This window comes from Leptonotus elevatus, chromosome 8 (assembly GCF_054856555.1).
Source record: "Leptonotus elevatus isolate MCC_2025b chromosome 8, RoL_Lele_1.0, whole genome shotgun sequence".
Taxonomy (NCBI): domain Eukaryota; kingdom Metazoa; phylum Chordata; class Actinopteri; order Syngnathiformes; family Syngnathidae; genus Leptonotus; species Leptonotus elevatus.
This window is the reverse complement of record NC_141246.1, coordinates 6,882,231-6,905,910: the sequence shown is the minus strand read 5'-3', so window position 1 is coordinate 6,905,910 and position 23,680 is coordinate 6,882,231. Positions and strand designations below refer to the sequence as shown.

Here is a 23,680-nt window from a genome sequence, read left to right as displayed (position 1 = left end):
GAGGTTGAGTTGACCCGCTATTTAAAGACTTAGCTGGAGGCGCCACATCTTCAACATCACAACACCTCCAGCTCCGATGTGGTTTACACATCCCTATCTCTTGTTTACAGTCAAACACCTGACAGGGCAGACCAGAAGCAGATACAGTTCACACTTTTTTAATTAACTTGAATGCAAGTTCGAAAGGAAGTAAACAAAGTTGGGATGGGAGGAACAGAGGAAGAAAACGTATTAAAAGAAGGTAGGCAGAAACGGAGTATAAAGGAAGAATGGAAAGTTGGAAGGAAGGAAGCAAGGGTAGTATGAATGGAAGCAAAGATGGAAGGTTGGATGAAAGGAAGTAAACAAGGATGCTTCGAAAGGAAAGAAGGATGAAATGAAAAATAAGGAAGGAAAAAGGTCAGAAGGAGGAAGGAAACATGAATAGGAAGGAAGGAAGAATGGTTAGATGGAATAAAGAGGCACAGTTTTTAGGTCTCTACAAGGTCACCACCCACACAAACCCAACTCCAGTCTTGTAACAATAATTTAAAAACCCTAACCTATGCTACAAACCTTAGCTATTTTGAAACCATTAACCTTGCTTGAAACTTTTATTTGAAACCCTAATCTCAAAATGGAACTTTGACACCCTAAGCCTTCCTTTAAACCCAGTTCAATAAGTATGCCAGACCCTATCTAAATATCACATATAGATAGATTGTAGCTGTAAAATCGATTTTTGATGTGATGTTGCACTCTGTCATTCTTTACAGATCAACGACCTGGTAAAAAAGTTGTAAAAATGGCAGCTTTTTCTGGAAGAATTCTAAACATTTGGAATGATGCAAACCAGTCAATTTAAACGTCTCCTTTTACAATCGTTGGTGTCCAAAGCAGTCAAGTGTAATGCTATCATCTTCCCTGTCGCTTAGAAACAGGTGTCTGGTGCCGGAGGAAAACATAGTTGGACAGGGAGAAAGCAGAATGCCTAAAATTCCTCAAGCTTAAGCGTTTGTCGTCAGGACGATGATTCGCTTCTTTAAATGGAAGCGGCGGTCTTTGAGCCTCCTGATGCGCTTCACCGAAGGATAGTACAAATCCGTAAGATACTGTAATTCCCTTAGATCCTACTACAAAAAAATGAAGGGATGAACGGCTGGCAGGAGAAAGAGAACAGTTTCTCCCAAATGGCCTTCTTCCATGTGCATTTCCACAAGTGTAATCCTCTTTACTGCGTAATGTTCCTCTTTACTTTCCAGGAATGTGGCGGTCAGAGGTGTTCTAATCCACTGCCTTCTCATTCTCTTGTCCCTCCACCACTTTTTCCCTTTTGTATTACCTTCTTCTTTCCACCTAAACCATTTTCTTTTGCAAGAAGAACAGCTGGGCTATTTCACTCCACCGATGTGGTCCAGTCATCTACCCATATTTCTACCGGTGGACCATCATCCGGTGACGGAGGGTGAGATCAATCTTTCTGACGTGGTGCATGGTGAAGGAGTTGACGTCACTCTCCGCCTCTATCACTTAAGACCCCCTTCTTTGAGTGGAGGTCACAAGAAACACCAATCTAAAACCAAGCTAGAGGAATGCCCGCCTGAAATGCCGAGCATGCGTTGATCCTAAGCTTTGTCATCTTAGCCTTTTAAAGGCTATCCTCAACCTTTGGATGCCGCTCGCGACCATTCCTTTGCCTGGAGAGCTAATCCCTGAGAAAAGGAACCCACTGCTGATATCTATGTAGGGAATGCAGCACAGCATATCTGATTGAGACTTGTTTCCCCAGTACACAACTCCACTTCTGACCACATGGCCGTGTTGGCCTTATTATGGCATAGACTGTGAGGATTAAGCCGGATTCAAGCCCAACTCACTTTCAGCATCCGATTCCAAGTCTGGTCGGTATGCAGAGAGGTGCGACTATTGGTTGAATTTGCTATCATCGTGAAGACTGCCTATTGTTGGATTTTGTGTGTTTTTTCAGCGTTCCCATAGAAAGTTAAGGTAACAGATGGATAAAAGAGAACTTGGAACTAAAAACAACAACTGAACAGGAGCTTAGTATTTTGGAAAGAGGAATACACCCTGTGAGAAAGGGACACAATGAGTAACAAATACAGCAGAAACGGGATATGGATAGTGAGCTAGCTAGACAGTGCAAGGTCCTGTGAGTCAAAGACGTGACGACCTGGGTGAACTAGGCAGGGTAAAAAACACCCTGTGAGGAAGGGAAGCATCAAATAGCAAATTGGACAGGACAGGACATGGTTAGGAAGCGAGCTAGGCAGTTCCACGCCCCGTGTGGAAGGGATACAACAAGTAGCAAATATGAACGGAATGGGACAGGACAGGATTAATGAGCTAGCTGGATGGCAATAGAACCTGTGATGAAGGGACATGACAAACGGAAAATGGGACAAGACTGGACAGGACAGGACCTCGGCCTGTGTAGTGAGCTAGGCTGTGAGGAAGGGACGCTACAGGTCAAGTCATCTTTATTCATATTGCGCTTTCAAAGTAGCAAATGAGACAGGACAGGGTTAGTGAGCTAGCTAGACAGTGATACGTCCTGTGACGGAGGAAGTCACAAGTTGCGAATAGGACGAGACAAAACATGGGTTGGAAACTAGGCACTGTTTCCTGTGAGGAAGGGATGTGATGGGTAGCAAAAGCAAATAGCCGATTAGACAGGGAGGCAGGTAAACCTTGTTCAGCGATGAGTTGGGATTTGAAAACCACACTTGAAAATGGTCCAGTGCATGTCCCTGCGCACGCTTTAGGTTTTCACCACCACCCTCCAGCCTAGAGCTATCACACTTGTAGACTTTTCTCTCTGTCACTTGTAGCACAACTTCTCAGCATCTTTTTCTTTTCAGAGGCTTGTGTTTGGCATGTGCTCGCCATCTTTATTAGGGCCCAAGCACCTGGTGTTGCAAAGGCCTGTATTATTCTTTTGACAAATGAGTCGCCTACTTGCAGGTCTTAACAGGCATACCGTCAATATTGACGAGAGGTCCATCAATCCGTTACTGATGGACGCCCATTTTGTTGATGATTGCGATTGACAGGCAACATTGAAAAATTGCTGAACTAAGCATTGCCGGAAGAGGGTTTTCGTCAGTCGATGTAATCAACAGTCTGTCATTAAATTCGGCAAACCGTCAATAACGACCATCCAATTTTGCTGACGGATTGACAAATGGCGAATGATGGCGCATTGGCGGATGACAGAAACATTGACAAACACTCATTTTGCTGAGCAATCGACGAATGACATGTTGATGATTACAATGCGGTTGGGTTTGAAATATTGACGGATTGGCGATGAGGGAAGGGTGTCCCGACTGTTGATGATTGCCGAATGACAGACTCAAAATTCATTCATTCATCTCTGCAAAAAATTATATCCCAAAATCAGTTTAGCTGATCTACATGAAATTTGGAGGACTTCGTCTATCATTCAAGTCTCAAAGATTCACACCCAAATATATATAATTTGCCCAAATGAGCCCCAAACAGAAGCAGGTATATTGGACACATGGCCAAAGTTTTTTTTTTGTTTCTATAAGTGTCACGGTCATTTGGAGCAGCGGTTCTCAAACTCGCCTCTGTGAGCAGTCCGTTCAACAGTGCTTGCAGCTTTAATTTCAGTTTGTTTCAAGCTTGCTTTTCAGCGCCACAGGCAAGCAAAGACCCCACTGTAACGCCGTCACTTTTGGTTCTCTGTTGTCACAGTAATGAGAACTCCCACCGTCAGCTTTGGAGGAAACGCGTACGTGTGGTGGGCGGGCAGCATTAATTAAAAAAAAAGTGAAGAGGGATTTTTTTTTTACTTTTATGTTTGTCATGCATGAGTGCACACATGTGTAGAGCGTTAAAAATGAAGCAGTTAAATGCTTCGTTGTGACAAGGGCATGGCAGAGTTCATAAGAAAGTGCAGGTAAATTATTTAGAGGGCTTGAAATGGGGTGCGTAGCCTGGCTAGGGACAAGAAAAGACTGGTGACACACCAGCACTGGGGGAAACCCTGAATGAGGCACACAAAATGGCCAGTCAAGCCAAATGTTTCACTTAATGTAATTAAGTAGTTTTACTGAAGAAAAGAAAACCTCCCAAATTTTATGACAAGCCACCCCCCCTCAGGCATTTCGAGTTCATGCGATTTATGTTTGCTGAAACACTGCACCCCGTCACTGTTTGGAGTGCGGACAGGGAATGCATTCCACAACTGCATTCAAAGCTAATGCCAACTGTAGTCACCCATTATTCCGCCAGACTTTAGGAGACCACAAGCTGCTATTAATAGAAAAGTTCCAGCATATGAGCCCGTGGTGTGCCCACGGTATCTTAAATTTAGAAGGTATGCAGAAGTCCCACCAACAAAGCACTGCACGCGTGTCCATGGCGCTAAAGTTGGCATCATTTACAAAGCAGTCTGACCTGAATGCCTTGTCATGATGGAATCTATATGAGCCCACGATGCTGTATCCAAGATCAAACAGAGTTTATTTACAAATGTCATGGAGACAACTGTTGATGTTCCGTTTGCTCCCAGTTGATCTCGGGACTTCATACTCTTTGTTAGCATGTGAATTATCCCGTTTGTACTCTCATCCTTCAGCTCTTCTTACACGCTCCGTAGAACCGATTGAAGAAAGGTAATTGGCTCTCCTTTTACCAAAGCTGCTGAAATAATAGTCTTAAAAATAAGCCCTTTGAATAAATGGAAAATATCCTTTTGTGCTTCCTTGTTGGATATGTTTTTTTTTTAATCTAGGCATTTACACAGTCTCTTAGATTCATTAAAGTGTGAAATCTTACTGATGCCATCTGACTGTAAAATACATGTATCCACTCCACAATGCTGTGTGCATACATGTTTGTGAAGGCCTCTTAGTTTAAAGACACTTTCCCATTCGGAATTGAATAAATAAACACCCCCTGGATTCAATTTGTGGCTTTACAGTACATTAAAGTGTAGTGTAGAATTGTAGGGTATGTGAGTGTGCTTTGTAAGGGTCAAGATTTAATGCACCCATGGCATAAATTGTTGCATTCACATTAAAGGACTAAATGAATATGCCATTGATTGGCTTCAGCCATTTGTGTGTGTGTGTGTGTGTGTGTGTGTGTGTGTGTGTGTGTGTGTGTGTGTGTGTGTGTGTGTGTGTGTGTGTGTGTGTGTGTGTGTGTGTGTGTGTGTGTGTGTGTGTGTGTGTGTGTGTGTGTGTGTGTGTGTGTGTGTGTGTGTGTGTGTGTGTGTGTGTGTGTGTGTGTGTGTGTGTGTGTGTGTGTGTGTGTGTGTGTGTGTGTGTGTGTGTGTGTGTGTGTGTGTGTGTGTGTGTGTGTGTGTGTGTGTGTGGCGCACAGCAGCCTGCAGTGTGCTTAAGGAGAAGGCATTAGAGCCATTAGTTACACCTGTGCTTTTTTACACTGGGAACCGTCAAAATAGTCATCCGCCTAGAAGTCACCTCAGGGGGCTGTTGGGTATAAATAAGGAATAAAGCTGTCACATTTGCCTGGTTAAAGCATTTAGAAATCAGGCGTAAGAAGAAAATGAAGTCATATCAGGATCGTTTCTCAGCTCGCTGACAGGTAGAAAGCAGTGATGACAGTGATGCCATTGCAGCGAGGGACCGGAGATTTATACAGTTGTTAGCTCCGCCTGCGCTCCAGTCATCAAAAATACCTCTTGTGAAAAAAGTGACTAATTTTTTCTGATGGGATTTTTTTACATGCCCCGTGGGTGGCCTGTCAACATGAAAGAAGCCAAGAATGATGCACTGCTTTTATGAAAGACAGCTGGATGGAGTCCCGGTGAACTTGCCAGCCATGAGCCAGCGGGATTTAATCACATCTATCCATCACGTGCAGCTAGGTTTGCAAAATTCAGGGAATTTTCAAAGGTGAAAGCTTTCTATGGGATTCAATGAGACTAAACTAGGAATTTATTAAATTGACGGTTAGTTCTTAATCGGGAACTTCAATGCACTTTAGTAACACATTTTAGCGTAATCCTGACTAAAACGGTAACAACAGTTGAATGTAACTTTTTTAACATTTTGAGTGGTATTTGGTATTTTTGGTGGGGTCGCATTTTTATAAGGTCAGCGTAAAAGTATTATTAAACTCAACATGATTGACAATTAAATAATTGATTTTTCAACAAAATATTTAAAACCTTTATAGTTTTACTTACAAATAATTTGTTGAAATGTCATGCTGTTAATTTGCCTCCTGGACGCCTCCCTGGTGAGGTGTTCTGGGCAGGTCCCCCCGGGAGGAGGCCCCAGGGACGACCCAGAACGTGCTGGCGAGACAGTCTCTCGGCTGGCCTGGGAACTCCTTGGGATCCCCCAGGTGGAGCTGGACGAAGTGGCTGGGGAGAGGGAAGCCTGGGTTTCCCTGCTGAAGCTGCTGCCCTCGCGACCCGACCTCGGATAAGCGGCAGAAAATGAATGGATAGATGGATGGTGATTGTCTGCTTGACACAAAAAAGTTCATAATTTATGTTTGAATGTGACACCTTTGAACTCATGCTTCCAATTTGGGATATTTACAAAATCCCCAAGGGAATTTACCGGAAATGTTGCAGTTGACTTTTTCGGTAACTGCTTGGCTTCCTGTCAAAGAAGGTGAGCTCCGTGGGCACGCCCAAACTTGTCGGACTTCTCCACAAACACAGACAGCTCCACCTGAGTGGATCCAACCTCTTCACCTCTGCCCCGCCTGACTAATTTGTGCCCCTCCCTCGACCTACTGACGCCATTTCTCGTCTTGTCTGCAGATCTGAACGAGTGCGGGCTGAAGCCACGGCCCTGCAAACACAGGTGCATGAACACCTATGGCAGCTACAAGTGCTACTGCCTCAACGGTTACATGATGATGCCTGACGGCACCTGTGGAAGTAAGTATGTCTTTTGCAAATGTCAGGCCAGTACTGTATGTTTAAAGTAGGCCTAAAACACAGTCAGAATGTAAGAAACCTAAAACCTTTCGGAAAATTGGAATCTAATTGGCTGCCCTGTAGTGAGTCCCAGCAAGGGAGTAGATGCCTGTGCATGTCTCCCTATAAATTCCGTCACCTCGCTTAATAATCATTCTCTCCCCTTTTTTCCACCTGAGCGTCCTGTCATTTCCAGTATCTCACTTGTTTTTTCTTTTTTTCATTTCTCATCACTTGAGGCTGTGTTCTGCAGTGCCGCGTGAAGGACGGTATTAGGATTGTCTCTGCTGCATGAGCTCTGATCAATAGATCAGTGTAGCATTTAATCAGCCAGCTCCATCGTCCTCAAACTGCAAGATGTCGACAACTGCTGGGGCAGAACGGGCCTGGCGTTTCAATTTCTCCTTCACGGTTCGAAGTTATCGAGATGACAAGAGCAAATTCCAGTTGACCGTAAAATCGTTTTGCATGGATTGCCATGGTTTTGATGTGCACTACATGGACCAACGACGTCTGAGCTGATTTTGCCGATGGCCTGGAAAATAGACGAGTCAGTTGTAATTATAGATTTGGAGTATTGGTCGATTATAATATGTTGTAGGCTACGTTTCAAACTATTCTGCTACAGCTACCTTGTTAAGTGTAAAAAAATAAATAATAATCCTGTCTGAGAAAGAAATCCAATATGCAGTACTCTGAGTACCAAACTAGATAGAAGGCAATAAATAAAAATAGGATATATGGACAGACAGACCAATGACAAGATACTGTAGGTTGGTAGGTAATTGGACGGTTTACGTGGATGGTTGATGAATGGTAGGCAGGTTGAGTTCAGTCAGTGGTTGGTAGATGGTTGGCTTGTGGTTCTTATAAATGATGGTTAGATACGGTAAGTAGATTTGTGTAGGGATGTGGTCAGGTTGGTTGCCTGGCAGATGATGACAGTCAAGCAATAAGTCTGATTGATAAATTGGTGGGTTGGTTTGCTGACAATTGGTCAACACTCATGAGGAATGATGGATAGATTTTGGTTATGGTCATTTATCAATAGGTGGCCGGTCGTTTTCATAAATTCACAGATACATCGGTGTAAGGATTAGTTGCTTGATTGATGGTCAATCATTGTGTCAAACAACGGATAAGTTGGTAGGCAGGGTTAAGGTTAGTAGTCGACAGTTGGCTGCTAGTGCTGGGAAATGACGGGCAGGTCGGTTCACTGTATAAATAAAAGGATAGTGTAGTACGGTAGGTTGGTAGGGTTCGCCAGTTGATCAACAGTTAATTGACAGTCAGTGGTTAGACAACAATCATTTTTGTCAGCCATTTGTTCTGATAAATGACTGCATAGGTAGGCTTTTAGTTTTCAATGGTTGGTCGACAGTTGGCCCTACTCGTCCTACCTACTTAACAATTTCTCTATCAGTTAACTGATTGCTAAATCATTGAGAAACCAGTTGGTAAGTAGGTAGTACTAGTGTAGAGTCACTTGGTCAACGTTTGGTTGCTTGTTCTGGTAAATGGTAGATAGAGTTATCATTTAGCAGGTGGTCGTCAGCTGGTCAACAGTCAATCATTTCAATAAATTACCGGCAGGTCACTCGTAGCAGTAGAGGTAGCCATTGATCGTGATTCCATGGTTCTTTGTTGATTCAATTGACAATCAGTCCAAGTTGGTTCTGAAAAATGATAGTTTAGTAGGCAGGGTCGTATGGCAGTTGATCATTAGAGCACAGTTACCATGATGGATGTTAGGGTTGGTTGGTTGCTCATTCTGAGAAATGCTGGTCAGACGATTGAACAACAGATGGCTTACAGTCAGTCATTTGACAGTCACTCATTTGTTCTGTTAAATGATGAGGTTGGTAAGTTGGTAGGGTACCTAGGTAAAGTTTGTCTTAATAGTCAACTGTCAGTTGTACAGTTGATGCTAGTTAATGACGGCTGAATAGGTATGCAAGTGATTTAGATAGAATAAGTAGTGAAATAAGTGTGTAAGTTGGTCGTAGTTGGTAAATACAAAACTGAGTTTTGAGCACAGTCAGTCTGTGAAGCACTGGATTGTAACAATACCACAGTGTGTTTTGTTCCTTTTGTTTGTGCCCCACAATCGGCCGTATCCTGTGAGGGATAAAGTCGTGAGAGTGCTTTCTCTCAGGGCATCAGCTTGCGCTAATGTTTCTTGTTTCTTTTGTAACTACCAGACCTTCGCACTTGCAGCATGGCCAACTGCCAGTACGGCTGCGAGGTGCTGAAAGGAGAGGTCCGATGTCTGTGTCCGTCGCCGGGGCTGCAGCTGGCTCTGGATGGCAGAACCTGCGTGGGTAAGTGACGTTGCCGTCTTTATTTACCTCCTCTGGCTTGAAAGTTGAGCCTCTGGCTGCTCCTCCCTCTGTGAAACGACGCACGCAATACATCACCAATAGGAATGTGGTGTTTTTCTCCCAGACCTAAAAGAGAACTTTGTTTCATTACTTTGAGAGAGCATGCAATATAAAATAATAAAAGTGGTTTAGTAGAGCAAACCTGGGAGCAAAAACAAATCGGAGCTGGACGTCCTCCAAAATAGAGCCCAGCGTTTTTGACCCTAGCAGTTAAACAACTTGATCAAGTGATGGAGCCGCTCTAACCCATTCTTTTAGCACGTTCTCCCTGACTAGCTCTCATTTCTGCCCTACGGCCCCGTATAACTTGTGGGTTGGGTAATTGTAGGACACGGAATGGACATCAGTCATAAAGACAGGAGGAGGAGAAGCAAAGCCTGCTGCAGGTGTTGCTTGGGATGCTCCACTTCCGTCTCGATGCTAAACTTTTATGGCAGAGTTTTATGACATATTTAATTTGTTTCAGGACAGATTGTCCACCAGAGCTCAAGATGGCGGTATTTGTTCAGATGGTTCTGGTTGGTCAAACGGAATGGTTGTTAGCACGTGTCCCGAATCGTTTATGTACTCCCCTAACAAAATATATGTTAGCTTCATTGAAAATTCTAGCGCTATGTTCTTGGCGTCTTTTATAAAGTTACACTACATGGTTTAGGTCAAATGGGTAAAATGCATTAAATACCATCAAATAAGAAAAAAACACCTCTCAAAATTGTGAAAATCTGTCAATGTAACCCCGTCATGCTAGCCTGACATTATAAGCCCATTGATGACATATGCAAGGAGGTTCTAAATTTCAATCGGGCTACTGACGGGAAAAACAAACAAACAAGATATTGTCTGTATCACCAATTTGGGTCTGAAATGTATCTCCCACACTAAACAGGGTTTCATTGTGGACAAAGATTTGTAATACAAGTAAACAGTAAACAGTGATACCAAATGGGGGTCACTTGTGTAAATAATGACAGGATAAATGGTTCTGAAAACGGATGGATTATAGCTTGACAAGGGAGTGTTGAAATTCAAGCAGAGAGATGTAGACGTGGAAGGAGAAAGTGGCAGGGGCCTCACGGCGGTAACAGGAGCTGTGACTCTTGGCACCGAAAGCCACACTAGGAATATTCTAGGAACAACATGTGAGGTCCATTCCCAAACAAGCCCAGATTACAGTCACCCTAATGTGGACTCCTGTGTTGTGCCTGCATAATAACATCCAATGATGAGACTTGCGTGTCACCGAAATAGAGCAATAACGGACGTTGGGTATAAATGAGTAATGGAGATCTTTTATTGTCTTTTGACCAATTTTGCAGATGTGGATGAGTGTGCAACTGGGATCGCCGTGTGCCCCAGGTTCCGGAAGTGCATCAACACCTTCGGCAGCTACATCTGCAAGTGCCACGACGGCTTTGACCTGCAGTACATCAACGGGAAATACCAGTGTATCGGTATGTGTATTTTCTGTAATACAGTGGACGCTAGGAACTGCATAATCCAGTACTTCTCATTTAAACTTTTGGGAGTACATCCAAGCTTATTTCAGAACGGCAAAGTTTGGCGAGTGAGCGTGTGAAGGAAAACAGGTGTTAAAGAAAGAATTATTGGCTTCTTTACATTTCAATTGGCCAAATTCCAAATTAAAATGCATTTAAGATGCTGCATAATAGCACGTGTAAAATTGGATTTCTTTTGCTGTCCATCGCAGAAGCATTGAAACAGTCAGTTAATTCACTTTTATAGAAGGCTAGAGAAGTTTATTATTTGTATAGCACATATATACAAGGCAACTCTAATGTGCTTTACACAAGGAAAGGCAACATCTATAGGCATCAACAAACACAGCAGTTAACAACATTCAGAAGCAAAGAAGAGAAAACAAAAGTAGGTTACAAAATTTACTATAAGAACATACATTGACAATATTAAAACATAGACTGCAAACTTTAAAAACATTTAGTGTCGGGAAGTTTTTAAAAAAAAATAATTAAAAGGGAAAAAAACATGATTTAAAAATGTTTAATTCATTCACTCCCGGCCATTTTCACTGAAGCAACCCCCTTCGCTCCCGACTGTTTTACTGGATTTTGACTGATTTTGCAAGGCCCACAGAATATTGTGTTCGATTCCTATAAAAACATGGAAGCTACCAAAAAAAAGATTACAGTCTTTTTTTCATCCGGAAAAAAATATATTTATATCTCTTTCTGTTTTGCAGCAATTAGCATTAGAATATAACTTATTTACAAACCTGTTGAAAACACTGGGGAAAAGAGCTTTTTGCAACATCTCTGCTGACACCTGCTGGCCTTTTTTTTTGTTTTTTTGCAATAACTACTTTTGCTTTAAGGCTTTGAGGCTGCATCAAAGCTTTCTGTATGCTCTAGCATAAAAAAAACAAAATGTATAAATAAGTTTTTGCAACCATGGCAATATTTAGAATAGAACGTTTTTATACGTTTTTGGGAACAAAATGAGTTAAAATACCTTATCAAAGGTATGTGAAAAAAGCAACGTTTTTAACCTGGATTTAAAAGCATTTACACTCTGCGCTGACTTCACTTCTGTTGGCAGCTGACTCCATTTGTGTGCAGCATAACAGCTAATTGCAGCTTCACCATGTTTGCTTTGAACTCTTGGTTCCACTAGTTGGCCCAAGTAGATCTCAGAGCCCTGCTGGGTTTGTATTCAATCAGCATTTCTTGAATATATTCAGGTCCCAAACCATTCAGTGATTAATAGACCAGTAGCAAAAAAAAAAAAAATCGATTCTACAGCTCACTTATAAGGCTTCACAACACAAACTTGAATAAGCATTTTAGGGTATTGAAAAAATGGAAAACGACAGACTCTGCTCTTAACGTACAAGTATCCATCTACATGTGGCGATTAAAAGGCTTTTGTTGCACACGTCAAACAGTTAACGGCATCATAGCTCATCACAATCGTCCAGCTAATAAGCATCTGCAGTCTCGTCACGATGGCTCATTCATTGCGGTCTGCTTTCCCCTGTCCCTCCTGTTTTTCCTTCAGACGTGGACGAGTGCTCTTTGGAAACCGCTCGCTGCGGCGGCTACGCCACCTGCTTCAACACGCCGGGCTCGTACAAGTGCAAGTGCAAAGACGGCTACAGGGGGATGGGCCGCGACTGCAAACGTAAGACAACACATGAAAACGAGTTGAGATGGGGCCTCACATGCTGTTTTTTGCGGGGAGGAATTGACTCAAAAGCCCCCAAAATGCTGGGAGATTTGTTTCTTTGTAAGGGTTGTCAGTCACTAGCTAAACCTCCCTTTTGCATCCTTATCACATTTACCCAGAATGTCTCTTCCCTTCTGTCTATTTTAATCAGGTCAAAGAGTCATTGAGCTTGCAAAATGTATTTATTTTGCAGGGGAGTTTCTCCCGGCTCTCACACAGTCCATTAGTTCATGGAGAATTATAATCATTGAGTCCTTCGGCAGACATTAACGGCGTAGCAGTCCAGTGAGCAGGAAGGACATGCCGCTTCCTCTCCTCCTCATCAAGGGCGTCAGGGTGGGTGTTGGTGAGTGAGAGGGTCCTGTTGCAATATCCAATGTGGGAATCGCATATCAAAGTCCAGCGTAAAATGAGAAGGTGACAACTGAGGTACAGAGCCTTTGTCCACTCACATTCCTCACATATGAAACCCGGATGAGGCGACCGCCCGCCCCGCTCACTTGCCCCGACAACACCACAGACCCCCATCACGCCTCCTGACGGGAAGAATGCACAGGAGAACAAAAAGACAAGCTCGTGTGGTCTTTGTCCCAGAATTTGTGGACTGGAGTCTCCTGACTTGACTCGAGTTGGACTTGAGTTGAACTATTTGACTGGACTAGTCTTGCCTGTTTACATTTGAAAATCTGCAATTTCCAGATAGTGTGCCATTCATTTAGTTTTTCAAAGAAAAGTGAGTTTTAGCATCATGAACCTTTTGAAACACACCAGTAAGTTATAAAGCACAACGCGGAGGCCACCTTCATGATAGCCCGTGGCATAATGCAGACATAATAATAAACCATAAAAATTACGAATAAAAATGTTAACTAACTTAATTTTTGAATGTATTGATGTAATGTAGTAATGTTTTTTTAACTTGCGCAAGTCAAGACTGTTGATATTATGAGTAAAAAATGCAAAAAAAATTAGCATTTAGCCTAAAAGTACGATGACGATGACGAAAGTGTGTCCCAACTGTTGACGATTGCCGAATGACGGATGCTCAAAATCCATAGACGTGCCCAACTCGGATTCTTAGTCTATATCTTGCAACTGTATGCTGCTTCTTCGCCAAAAATCTGCTGGGATATGTTCCAACTCCCCTGTGACTCTTAACAGCATAAGTGCTATAAAACTGCCCGTGTCTGTGAGCTTTAGTTAAAGAGAGACATTTGGGGGACATCACAGGTTCGAGGGAAGCAACGGAATGCATATTAAAAGTGTCGTTATGACACTTAATGGCCAATTGTCTGCCTCATTACATCTCCACTACTTGTTAGCGCTCCATCTGCACCTTCTTGTCATTCCAGCCATTCCCAAGGTGGCCATAGACCCACCGAGACCGGGCAAACTGCCTCCCAGCTACCACAACCACCTGCCCGACATCGACCAGAGGAGGACCACCACCACGCAACGTCCACCGGTGACCCACAGGAGAGTGTTCACCATCGCCCCTAAAACCACCACCACGACCGCTGCCCCAACAACAACAACGACGACGACGATGCCACCGAGGAAGACGACAACGACATCCCCGCGCAAGCCACAAACTCCCACCTGGAAGCCCTTCGTCCCCACCAGGAGGCCACCCGCGCCTACTCGAAAGCCCTACGTCCCCCCAAAACCGGTGACCCCCACCAGGCGGGCTCCAGCGACGACTCCACAGCCACTTCCGCCGGTGACAACTGTGGACAATAGCATCCACAAGGATGTGACCAAGCAGCGGGGAGATGTGCACAGTAAGTTTTATTTTTTATTTTTCCTCCCACAGCGTGGATAAAAAAAAAAAACATTTTGTGGCTCTTAGCGGAATTATAGGCCATTTAGCGAATAGTGTTTGTGGATTTTACGACCGTTCAGAGGCCGCACAAGGCTTTAAAAGCTACTTTGCTAATAAAGGTAATACATCTAACTTTTAAAGCACTTTCAGATGTTTGGATATGTTTGATAGCAAAGTGCATCGTTTTTCACCCTTTGGGCTATTATATTCACTGGAGAGGTAAAAAGACGAAGTGAAAATTCCCAACTTGAGTCATGTTGTCCTCAAAACATCAGTGTTAAATGAGAATGGAGCAGTCATATTGTATAGATTCACTGCACAAATTTACACATTTAATTTCTTAAAATATGTTTTTTTTAATTATATGTACAATTAGACTTCTAGCTTACAATCAGTCACAGTGATTTCTTTATTTAACCATCTTTTGGAGGTGGGGTGGATGCCAAGTTGTGCTGGTGCAATGAAGTCTCCATAAAGCAAAGGGACTACGTTGGAATGGACTTGTCCTAGAAATGTTAAATACTGTACAGTATTCAGCACCGGATGCCAGTAATATTTAGCGTAAGATTTAGGAGAAGCAAAAATGATCAAGACCCCATACCCAAAAAGGCACAGGAAGTCTGCCCTTTTTGTTTAGAAGCATATTTGGCCATGAAAGTTCTTTCTTTCTTATTTTTTACTTCAGCTCTTGAAACCACTTTAATTTAGCATCATGACATTTACTCGTCATCTCTATCATGAGCAGACTCAAAAAAGAATGTCACAAAACCTTATACCCAAAAAGTCACAGGACACATTTTGATTTAAATTGGCTGTATTAGCATCATTTTTGGTCATTTTCAGAGGACTGTCAATGGCAGACTTGTCTGGGAGATTTTGAAAATCCAGTTCCTGAAGCCAGCTTAATTTGGCATCATGACATTTAGTAGACATGCCTTTTATGACTAAACTCGCATGTCTCAAGAATCTGTACCCCAAAACACCGGTAGATAGCTATTTTGAAACAGTCTTTTTAAAGTTCACTTCTAGGTGGCTAAAGGGTTTTCAAAGACGGACTTGTCCTTGAGATTTTGTATTTGATTTTGGACAAAAATTTACCAATATTTATGAAGTGTGTATAATCTGGAGACATTTTTTGAGATGACCTGAACACGACCCTCAATAATTGCTCAGTAGTCCCCATTTGAAAATTCTCAAAATATTAGCCCTGACACCAGTTTTACCAAATGATACGAAATTTGGTGAACATTGGCTTTAGTTTTTAGGGCCCTCAGTATGCTCGAAAACTGTCATATTTTTGCAAGTTCTTGGTAAAATGATATGTATTTTCCCACCCCCTTTTTACGAGATCCAAAGCAGCCTCAAACATATACTAGACAGATGGGTGACACTGAATTACAAAACTTTTCTTGCCTACATCGTCTAATGTGGATGTAGCATGCAGTCAAAGACTGATTCTCATTTTCCAGCATCTGCCATTTAAAAGAGGAAAAAAAATGCGAGGGTGTGAATCATCCAACAAGAACATCAATTAGTTTTTTTGGGGGTTAAAGTGAGTCCGATACATGCTGAAATCAAAATGCGTGCAGCTGCAAAGTTGGTTGTCGCAGGTGAGATGTTTCCGCGGGCAGATGGCGGCACATAATTAGAAATGGGGGGTGGTGGAGGGGAGCAGGGGCGAAGAGAAGATTTCATTAGCACCTGTCTGCAAGTCAAACTTCCAGGAGCTGCTTTTAGGAGACGACTCCCCCACGGAGCAGTTATTCATATAATCGCTCGCAAATAAAAGGGAAGGCGCCTCCAGCCTCGTTATCCGTGAAGATATTTACAGCGGTTCATCGTTCCGTGGAAATTGTCAAAGCAATCTACACTTTCATTTAAATTCAAACATGTTGCAGAATGCAGACAGTGAGCACAAACAATAAAGCTAACGTTAGCATCAAGGCTAGTGCGTCCTCCACTCTGAATAAACAGTACCCCAAATAACAGACCGAGCATTTAGTTTTATTGTACTTTTTTTTTTTTTGAGAGCTCAGTATTGTTTGACATGTCATCATCATTACTCTGTTTTTATTTATTTTTATTTTTTATTTTTTTGTATGTGTGTGAGTGTGTACTCATTAGTTCACCTAAAACCTATTAAAAATCCCATACTGTTCACCTAAACCGAATATTGGATTGTCAGGAGACCCAAGGAAGGGTCAAAGAAAATAAAGGAAAGTGAAATCCAGCACCGACCAGACATTACCTACTACCCACCGGGTTACCAACTAGTCTTTCACCAACCCCAGAAACATCTCAATTCAGTTTTTCCTCTCAACTGTAGATGGCACTGTGGTGCCAGTTAAAGTAAAATTGCAGTCCAAACTCCTCATTCAATGGCTGAGCATATACTTTTCTGTACTAAACACCGCAACCCAAATCAAGTTCTCTGCCGTTGAGCAATTACACACAGGATTTATAGCTTTTTACAATATTTCCTTAAATGGTGTCTAATAATTAAATGCCGTGCCCCGAATGCCTAGTACTTTCTGCTGTTGATAAAAAAAATATATATATGACTTTCAATTTCCTCAAATGGTGTCCTCGAGTAGACATCATAGACCCAATTAATCATCAGGTACGTAATCTACTCTTAAAATACTGCACCTCAAATTAAACACCTGGTTCTCTCTGCAGGTGAGCAAATAAACACAAAATTGGTAGTTTGACCTTATTTCCTCAAATGGTGTCCTCGGTTCTTATAGGCACTGGCCACAATCAATTGCTGGGTGCATCATCCACTAATAAATATATGCCATGCCCCTAATGCCTGGTACGCTGCAGTGAAGAAATGCAGCATTTACAGTTTTGTGATATTTTCTAACATGTCGTCGTCAAAGGCACAGTGTCCCTATTACTCACAAGGTGCATTATCCACTAATAAAAATAATAACACAGTACCCCAAATATTAAATAAATAAATAAAGAGTATGCTGCAGTTGATCTACTGTGTTTCTCAATTTACCATATTTCTTCAAATAGTTTAATTAATAGGTGCATTATTGTCCGTTTAAATAAATAAATGCCACACCCTTAACGCCGGGTACTTTCTGCAGTTGTGTGAATTAATCTGACATTTACAGTTGTACCGTTTTTCCACAAATGGTGTGTGCTCTGCTCTAATAGACACCATGTAAAATAAAATAAAATAAAAGCCTGACCCCAAATAAAACGCCTGGTACTCGGTAATCTAACATTTATAGTTGATTGAGTTTCCTTTTAACTCTTCGGCCCAATTGATCATTTGGTGCACTAAACACTTCCAATTTGAATATGCGTGTGGATATTCTCATTTATCCAGGTTATTTCTTTCTCAGGTGCATTGAATCGACGGCGCTCTAAATAAAACGTGTGGTACTCAAGTTTCTTCAATAAACCAAAGATTTATGAGTATAGTACAGTGGACCCCCGCTATTTGTGGGGGATGGGGACCAGGCCGGCCTGCGAATAGCGAAAATGTGTGCGTAATTTATGCATAAATTGAGGCATAACCCTAAAAATTCCTGAGAAAAGGGGATAATCCTACATTAAGCATGTTCCATGAAAAATAGGGGTTTCTCATTAAAAAAAATATATATATATACAAATTTATTTAACTATATTAATTAATAAATAAAAATCTGCAATATGCTGAAGTGTGAGTATGGGGGGGGGGGGGGTCCACTGTATTACTGTAGTTCCACAAACAATAGATGCCATCCCCACATTCACCATTTGGTGCATATTGAATTGTCGTTAAGGTGCGTCCAAATAGTAGAACTCCATCTCCTTTGGGGTCATCTATTAGGGCGAGGATAAATACTGTACGTGCCCATGTCTATTAAGAGGACAGATGAAGATCTATTTTCATTCTCTTGCCTCAAAGTTCAAGTTACACTTTCCTTAATCAGGATCATTTTTATTTATATGCTCTTTGACCGGATGCCTGATATCCAAGTAGAAGGAGGGGGAGGTGAAGTGGTTTGGATGCATTCCTTCAAAGACCATCTGCGTCCACACACACAAGCATAGAGCACTGGATGCCAAGGATCGCTGGAGGTTCTGGTGCGAGTCTGGCCTCCTCCTCCTGCTCAACTTGCATGGGTTTAGGCATTCAGACGTCCTGCCAGCTTTTATGACTCACTTGTTGGACCCACCAGAGGTCACATGAGTCTGGAACAGGCTCAGCACGCTGGAGGCTCGATGTTTTTATTATTAGCTTGTCTCATTAAATCACACTGTGTGCTCCAGTGCAAATTTGGATCTTTGGTTTCTTTATCATGGAAGTCCGAGGGGTTTTAACCAGTGGCTATCAATCAAAATGTACCAAGATCACTGTATTTTTTTAAGTTCATGTAAAGGGATGAGTTATTTTACGAACTACAGTAATTTCTGGACTATAAGGCGCACCCAACTTTAAGCCGCAGGTGTTTTAATGTTACCACACCGGGTTCCCGCTACTTTCTTTTCCATAATGAGGGCGCAAATTGTCTCACTCTCGTTCTTTCTCCTACTGTATTTGGTTTGGTTTTGCGCTGCCTGATGCTCTTGCGCTTCCTTTATAGTGCGCCCCCTTGTGATCTGATGGATAAGCCGCTCCTTTGCATTAGCCACGGGGTCGAGTGCAAGTGAAAAAAGTAGCAGCTTATAGTCCAGAAATGACTGTAGATAAGTTTACAATGTATAAATATTGAAAAATATAAGTAATCTGAGTTTCTCCCTGTCATTCAACGAAGAAAAATGACAAAACAATATTATTTTAAAGAAATTGAAAAAAAAATATTATCACACATTTCAGGAAATATGAAGCTATTATTTTTAAATTCACTTACTCAAAAAAAATGCTTAGGGTTAAAGGTGCATTGTGCCGTTCAAAAAGGTAATGTTAAAGCTTTTTCTACAGCATGCATGCTCCACCAATGCCCAGATGAGTACGAAGACTCTTTTACTGTGACTACTATAAAAGGAAGATAAAAGCTGATAGGTGCAGAGTTATAAAGACCCGCTTGTACGCCCATATCCGTATTTGGCTGCTAATCGAGCGATCTGGCATTTTGTTTCATGATATTCCAGTCTTGCAGTTATTAATTTCCTTATTTTGTCAATACACATTATTCAGTGTATTTAAATCAATCGTCCAGATTTTGTCTAAAGACAGTTGAAATGAGAACTTGATTTAGTAAATCAAGTCTAAATATGAACTACTATTGATCAATTATTGTTTAAATCGTAGTAATCCAACATTTTGCCATTATTTTTACAACCTACAGTAAAAAAAATTTAACTTAATAGTTAATATTTACTTGATTGATTGTATCGTCTAGATTCGGGTAAAATTATAGACCATTTATAGACGGGCTAATTTCGGTCTAAACTTAGACGAGACGTCTAATAGACGTCTATAGCTCAGTGGGGAGTATGCGGACCCTGCACACTCCACAGTTTCTTTGGGGAGGGGAGGAGCGAAGAGTTTCTTACCTCCATTTGAAGTCATGTCTTCCTTCAAGATCGTGCACGTACTCGCACTCGCACCATTAACGAGCATGACACAGATGCTGCAGTTATGCTTTGGGCCAGAGGTGGCAGTCGCGAGTAAAAAAGTGACAAACTGCACCAAGATACTTTAAAGTTTTGCGTCATAAAGACATGTTTAATTAAAATAACAAATATAAGAAATGCCTAAATTTCTCACTTTAAGAAAATATATTGACAATTTGATCGTTACTTTTCCACTACACTTCAACTGAGAGCGGCAACAGCTTGAAGCAAGCACACTTGACATCTTTTTGTGAATATTTTATTAAAAAAAAAAAATCCTGTATAATAAAACAAAGACAAGACGACAACAATGATATTTCTCTTTTCTGAAGAGCTGCTCGGTATCTGTCAAACTGAACACAACAAAGCAAATAATAAATAAATACATTTAAAGAACGACTGAGGCATCGTCTCATGTCTCGAGAAACTAATAGCTAGGTTACTTGTATTGTCTTTACTTCACGTATTCATGTGACCCCGTTTGTCTCTTCAGTCCCGCGGAACCACAACCACAATACGGTGCTGGACTTTGACATCGAGCTGGGCAACACGGCCGACGAAGCCAAGGACGACGCCGGTAAGCTTCCGAGCGCCACTCATCACTACGAGTCGCATGTCACGCGATTGCCGTGCTTCACGTATCGCAGAAAGCGTTTTTATGCTTGCGTCCAACTTCTGCTGCTGAGACAAAGTGATGGATGATCGCCAGCATCGTGGTAACGTCAGTTCTCGTCAGTACATGCTGTGACTGCATGCATCAAAGATTTACCCCCCCCCCCAAAAAAAAAAAACTAGTAAAAAAACAACAACTTTTTCCTCCTCGTAACATTGTGATTTTATTTATGTAACTGTAAATCTTATCTGCTGTGTTCAGGTTTACGTAGCATTTGACATTCATTTTAGGTTAAAAAAAAATATATATAATTTTAAATCTGAATAGGTTATTACCACTTTTTTTTTTCAGGTTAATATATTTTAAGACAGTTATTTCTTAAACATTGCAATTTAAAAAAAATTCAAGATATTTTTTCCCAAACTTTTTTTCTCAAATTAAAATTTTCTAAAAAAAAAAGAAATAATTTTTTTTCAAATAAAATTTAATAAAATTTAAAAAATATATTTTTCTTAAAGACTTAATTCTGTTTCTCTTTTGAAGTTGTGTTTTTGCGTCTGAAACGTTGTCCGTCTTCCTCCTGGTTAGATTCGGGCTTCCTGAGCTGCTCTTTTGACGACGGCCTCTGTGGATGGATCAGGGACAAAGACGGAGACGTGCACTGGGAGACCACGCCGGACCCGGCAGGTAATGAATGAAAGGCCAGTGAGCTGTTTTAGTGTTACGCAATGTAAACAATACATCCATCTTGGACTCAATGGCAAGAGACAAGATGGAGACCTGGTATGACAAAGGGAGGCCAATGAGTGACACTTTTGACTCAAATTACCGTCGTTTTTGTTCTTTAGCTTTACGTAAGGCGGACATGTTTGTCTTGAGGTGACAAACAGGAAGTTAGTGCTCCTGACGTCCTCAGAATGACTGGTTGCATTCTGTCAGACTGTGATTATGGTTCACATGTCAAATAATACATATATGTTGGGCTTTTTTCCCTCCAAAGGTGTATTTTTTTTCCTTTAGATTTTTTATTATTAAGAAACTAACTATTAAGAAATTAAGAAAAAAAATATCCTGAAAAAAGTACTTATATTCTAGAAAAAATAAAAAAATGTCCATAATGTACAATTTTAGTTTTAGTTTTTTTTGTTTTTTGCAAAATTTCTCAGAATATTACTTAATTCTTTGAACTTTCCGACTTTCATCTGCTGAGTTCTGCTTTGTATAGCTTGGCTATAATCAATATTACTTGGACCGGCTAATTAATCATCTGACTGATTTAATCGGCAGATATTAGAACTTTTCAAATCTGCAAAAATCTGCCGCATATCATAAAATCATGATGTTATACAAAAACGCACCTCCCAAAAAATGTCAGCTAATTTATTATTATTATGATTATTTATATATTGTTATAACTGGGCCAAAAAATTTATTATTTTCATTCATCTGTCAATTAATCAGTTATCTGAATTTTATTCTGCCAAATATTGGAACCACCATTGGCCTAAAAAAAAAAAATCATAACAGTAGGACCCTAAAAATGACCACTTTAAATTCAAAAGAAATTCTGAAAGAAAAAAAGAAAAAAAATCTTCCATTTCTTCTTTTGGCATTTTGTTTTGCAAGATAACAGATGATTTATTATTATTATTATTTTGCAATACAGTATATATTATTTTCTGAACATTACATTTGTTTTTTGCCTTCAGGTTTTTGTGGGAATTTTTATTTTATCATAATAAGCACCTGTTAATTCCAACTTTCATATTGCAGTCAGGAAAGTATTTTTATTTTTTTACAATGGTACCTTGTGAGTTTTTTTACATATGACCTGTCAATCCGACATTTATTATTTTTTTTTGCTTTGACTTGTGAGCTTAAACTTGCAATATGAGCTCTGTGGCAGGTGACTCAACTCACTTCACAACAAGCGACAGTTTGGCAGATACAATTACTACCGGTAAATATAAACGAAACTTCAAACAACAAGGATTACATGTTGTGTATTTAAAGCTATCACATAGTTTCCACTATGGATGCTAACATAAAATTGGAAACTTTACAGACCCACTGGCTAACAACTAGCATCAATGTGTGGTGGTGTTACCTTTAAGAAACGGTTATCTGAACAGGTTTCTAGAACACATGGAGACGGACCATTTAACAGGCACATATTCTTTATCCTTTGCAAAGAACGACTAATTCACTAATCCATCTGTCTATCTTGTACTGTCACAGTTTTCAGGTTCATGTAGGAATTTTCACATTTACTAAAGTTATACTTCCTTTTTTCTATTTGTTGATAAAAATATTAATTCCCTTCTTTAAAAAAAAAAGTTTTCCCCCAAATACATCTATTTTTGTGTTTTCCTTAATACACTTACTGCATATAGATGAGGTTTTATTTTGTATGTTTATTTTTGTCTCATTTTTGATTAACACCATTTTTTTAGGTGATGCCATTTAGAATCCTAAATAATGTTTTATTTGGACTGACCTTTCTCTCTCCAGGCGGTCGCTACCTTACCATCCCCGAAGTGGGCAACAAGAGGACGGGGCGGGGTGCGAGACTGGTCCTCCCGTTGGCCCCGCCCTGGAACGAGGGCAACCTTTGCCTGTCTTTCCGCCACAAGCTGGCAGGCCATCACGTGGGCATGCTGCAGGTGTTTGTGAAGAAAGGCGCCCGTTACAGCCCGGCCGTGTGGGGGAGGACGGGCGGCAACAGCTGGAGACACACCCAAATAACGCTGTGGGGAACGGGCCTGGAGAGCGTAAGCTTGAATTTTTTCTAACTTTTCGTAGCAAACTTTCTTTAGTCAACGCTAAACATCTCAAAATTCGGACTTTGGTCCCGCAAAGTGTTCCCTCGTTTATCGCGGGTAGTTTTTGGACCCGCGATAATGGAAATCCACGTTATTTTTTATTTATTTATTTATTCCTGTTAATTATATATATATTTTTCGTTTATTATGTTTTTTTTTCATTTTGGTAAGATTTTTAGTTTATTATGAATGCTTTTTCATTCATCATATGTCATTCATCATATTTTTTCATTTACAGTAATTTTTTTCCATTTAAAGTATTTTTTTTATTTACTCTACATTTTTTCATTTATTCTAAATGTTTTTTCGTTTATACTATATTTTTTTCATTTATTATATATGTAATAAATAACA

The 23,680-nt window shown here is 40.8% G+C and overlaps 1 protein-coding gene across 6 annotated transcripts in view; it reads left to right on the top strand.

Annotated features, from left to right (window-relative positions):
• The window catches only part of npnta (nephronectin a), a 46,227-nt gene that overhangs the window by 19,719 nt on the left and 2,828 nt on the right, over window positions 1–23,680 (top strand). For 2 of the 6 annotated variants that reach the window (XM_086083204.1, XM_086083202.1), the window contains 9 exons: window positions 1,361–1,444; window positions 6,770–6,889; window positions 9,130–9,249; window positions 10,626–10,760; window positions 12,343–12,465; window positions 13,863–14,291; window positions 20,385–20,468; window positions 21,093–21,191; window positions 23,016–23,275. In XM_086083204.1, coding sequence (XP_085939330.1) covers window positions 1,361–1,444; window positions 6,770–6,889; window positions 9,130–9,249; window positions 10,626–10,760; window positions 12,343–12,465; window positions 13,863–14,291; window positions 20,385–20,468; window positions 21,093–21,191; window positions 23,016–23,275 — 1,454 coding nt within the window. Of the gene's footprint in view, window positions 1–1,357; window positions 1,445–6,769; window positions 6,890–9,129; window positions 9,250–10,625; window positions 10,761–12,342; window positions 12,466–13,862; window positions 14,292–20,384; window positions 20,469–21,092; window positions 21,192–23,015; window positions 23,276–23,680 lie in introns of all 6 variants that reach the window. The other 4 variants (XM_086083203.1, XM_086083201.1, XM_086083207.1 and 1 more) reach the window with 2 other exon arrangements.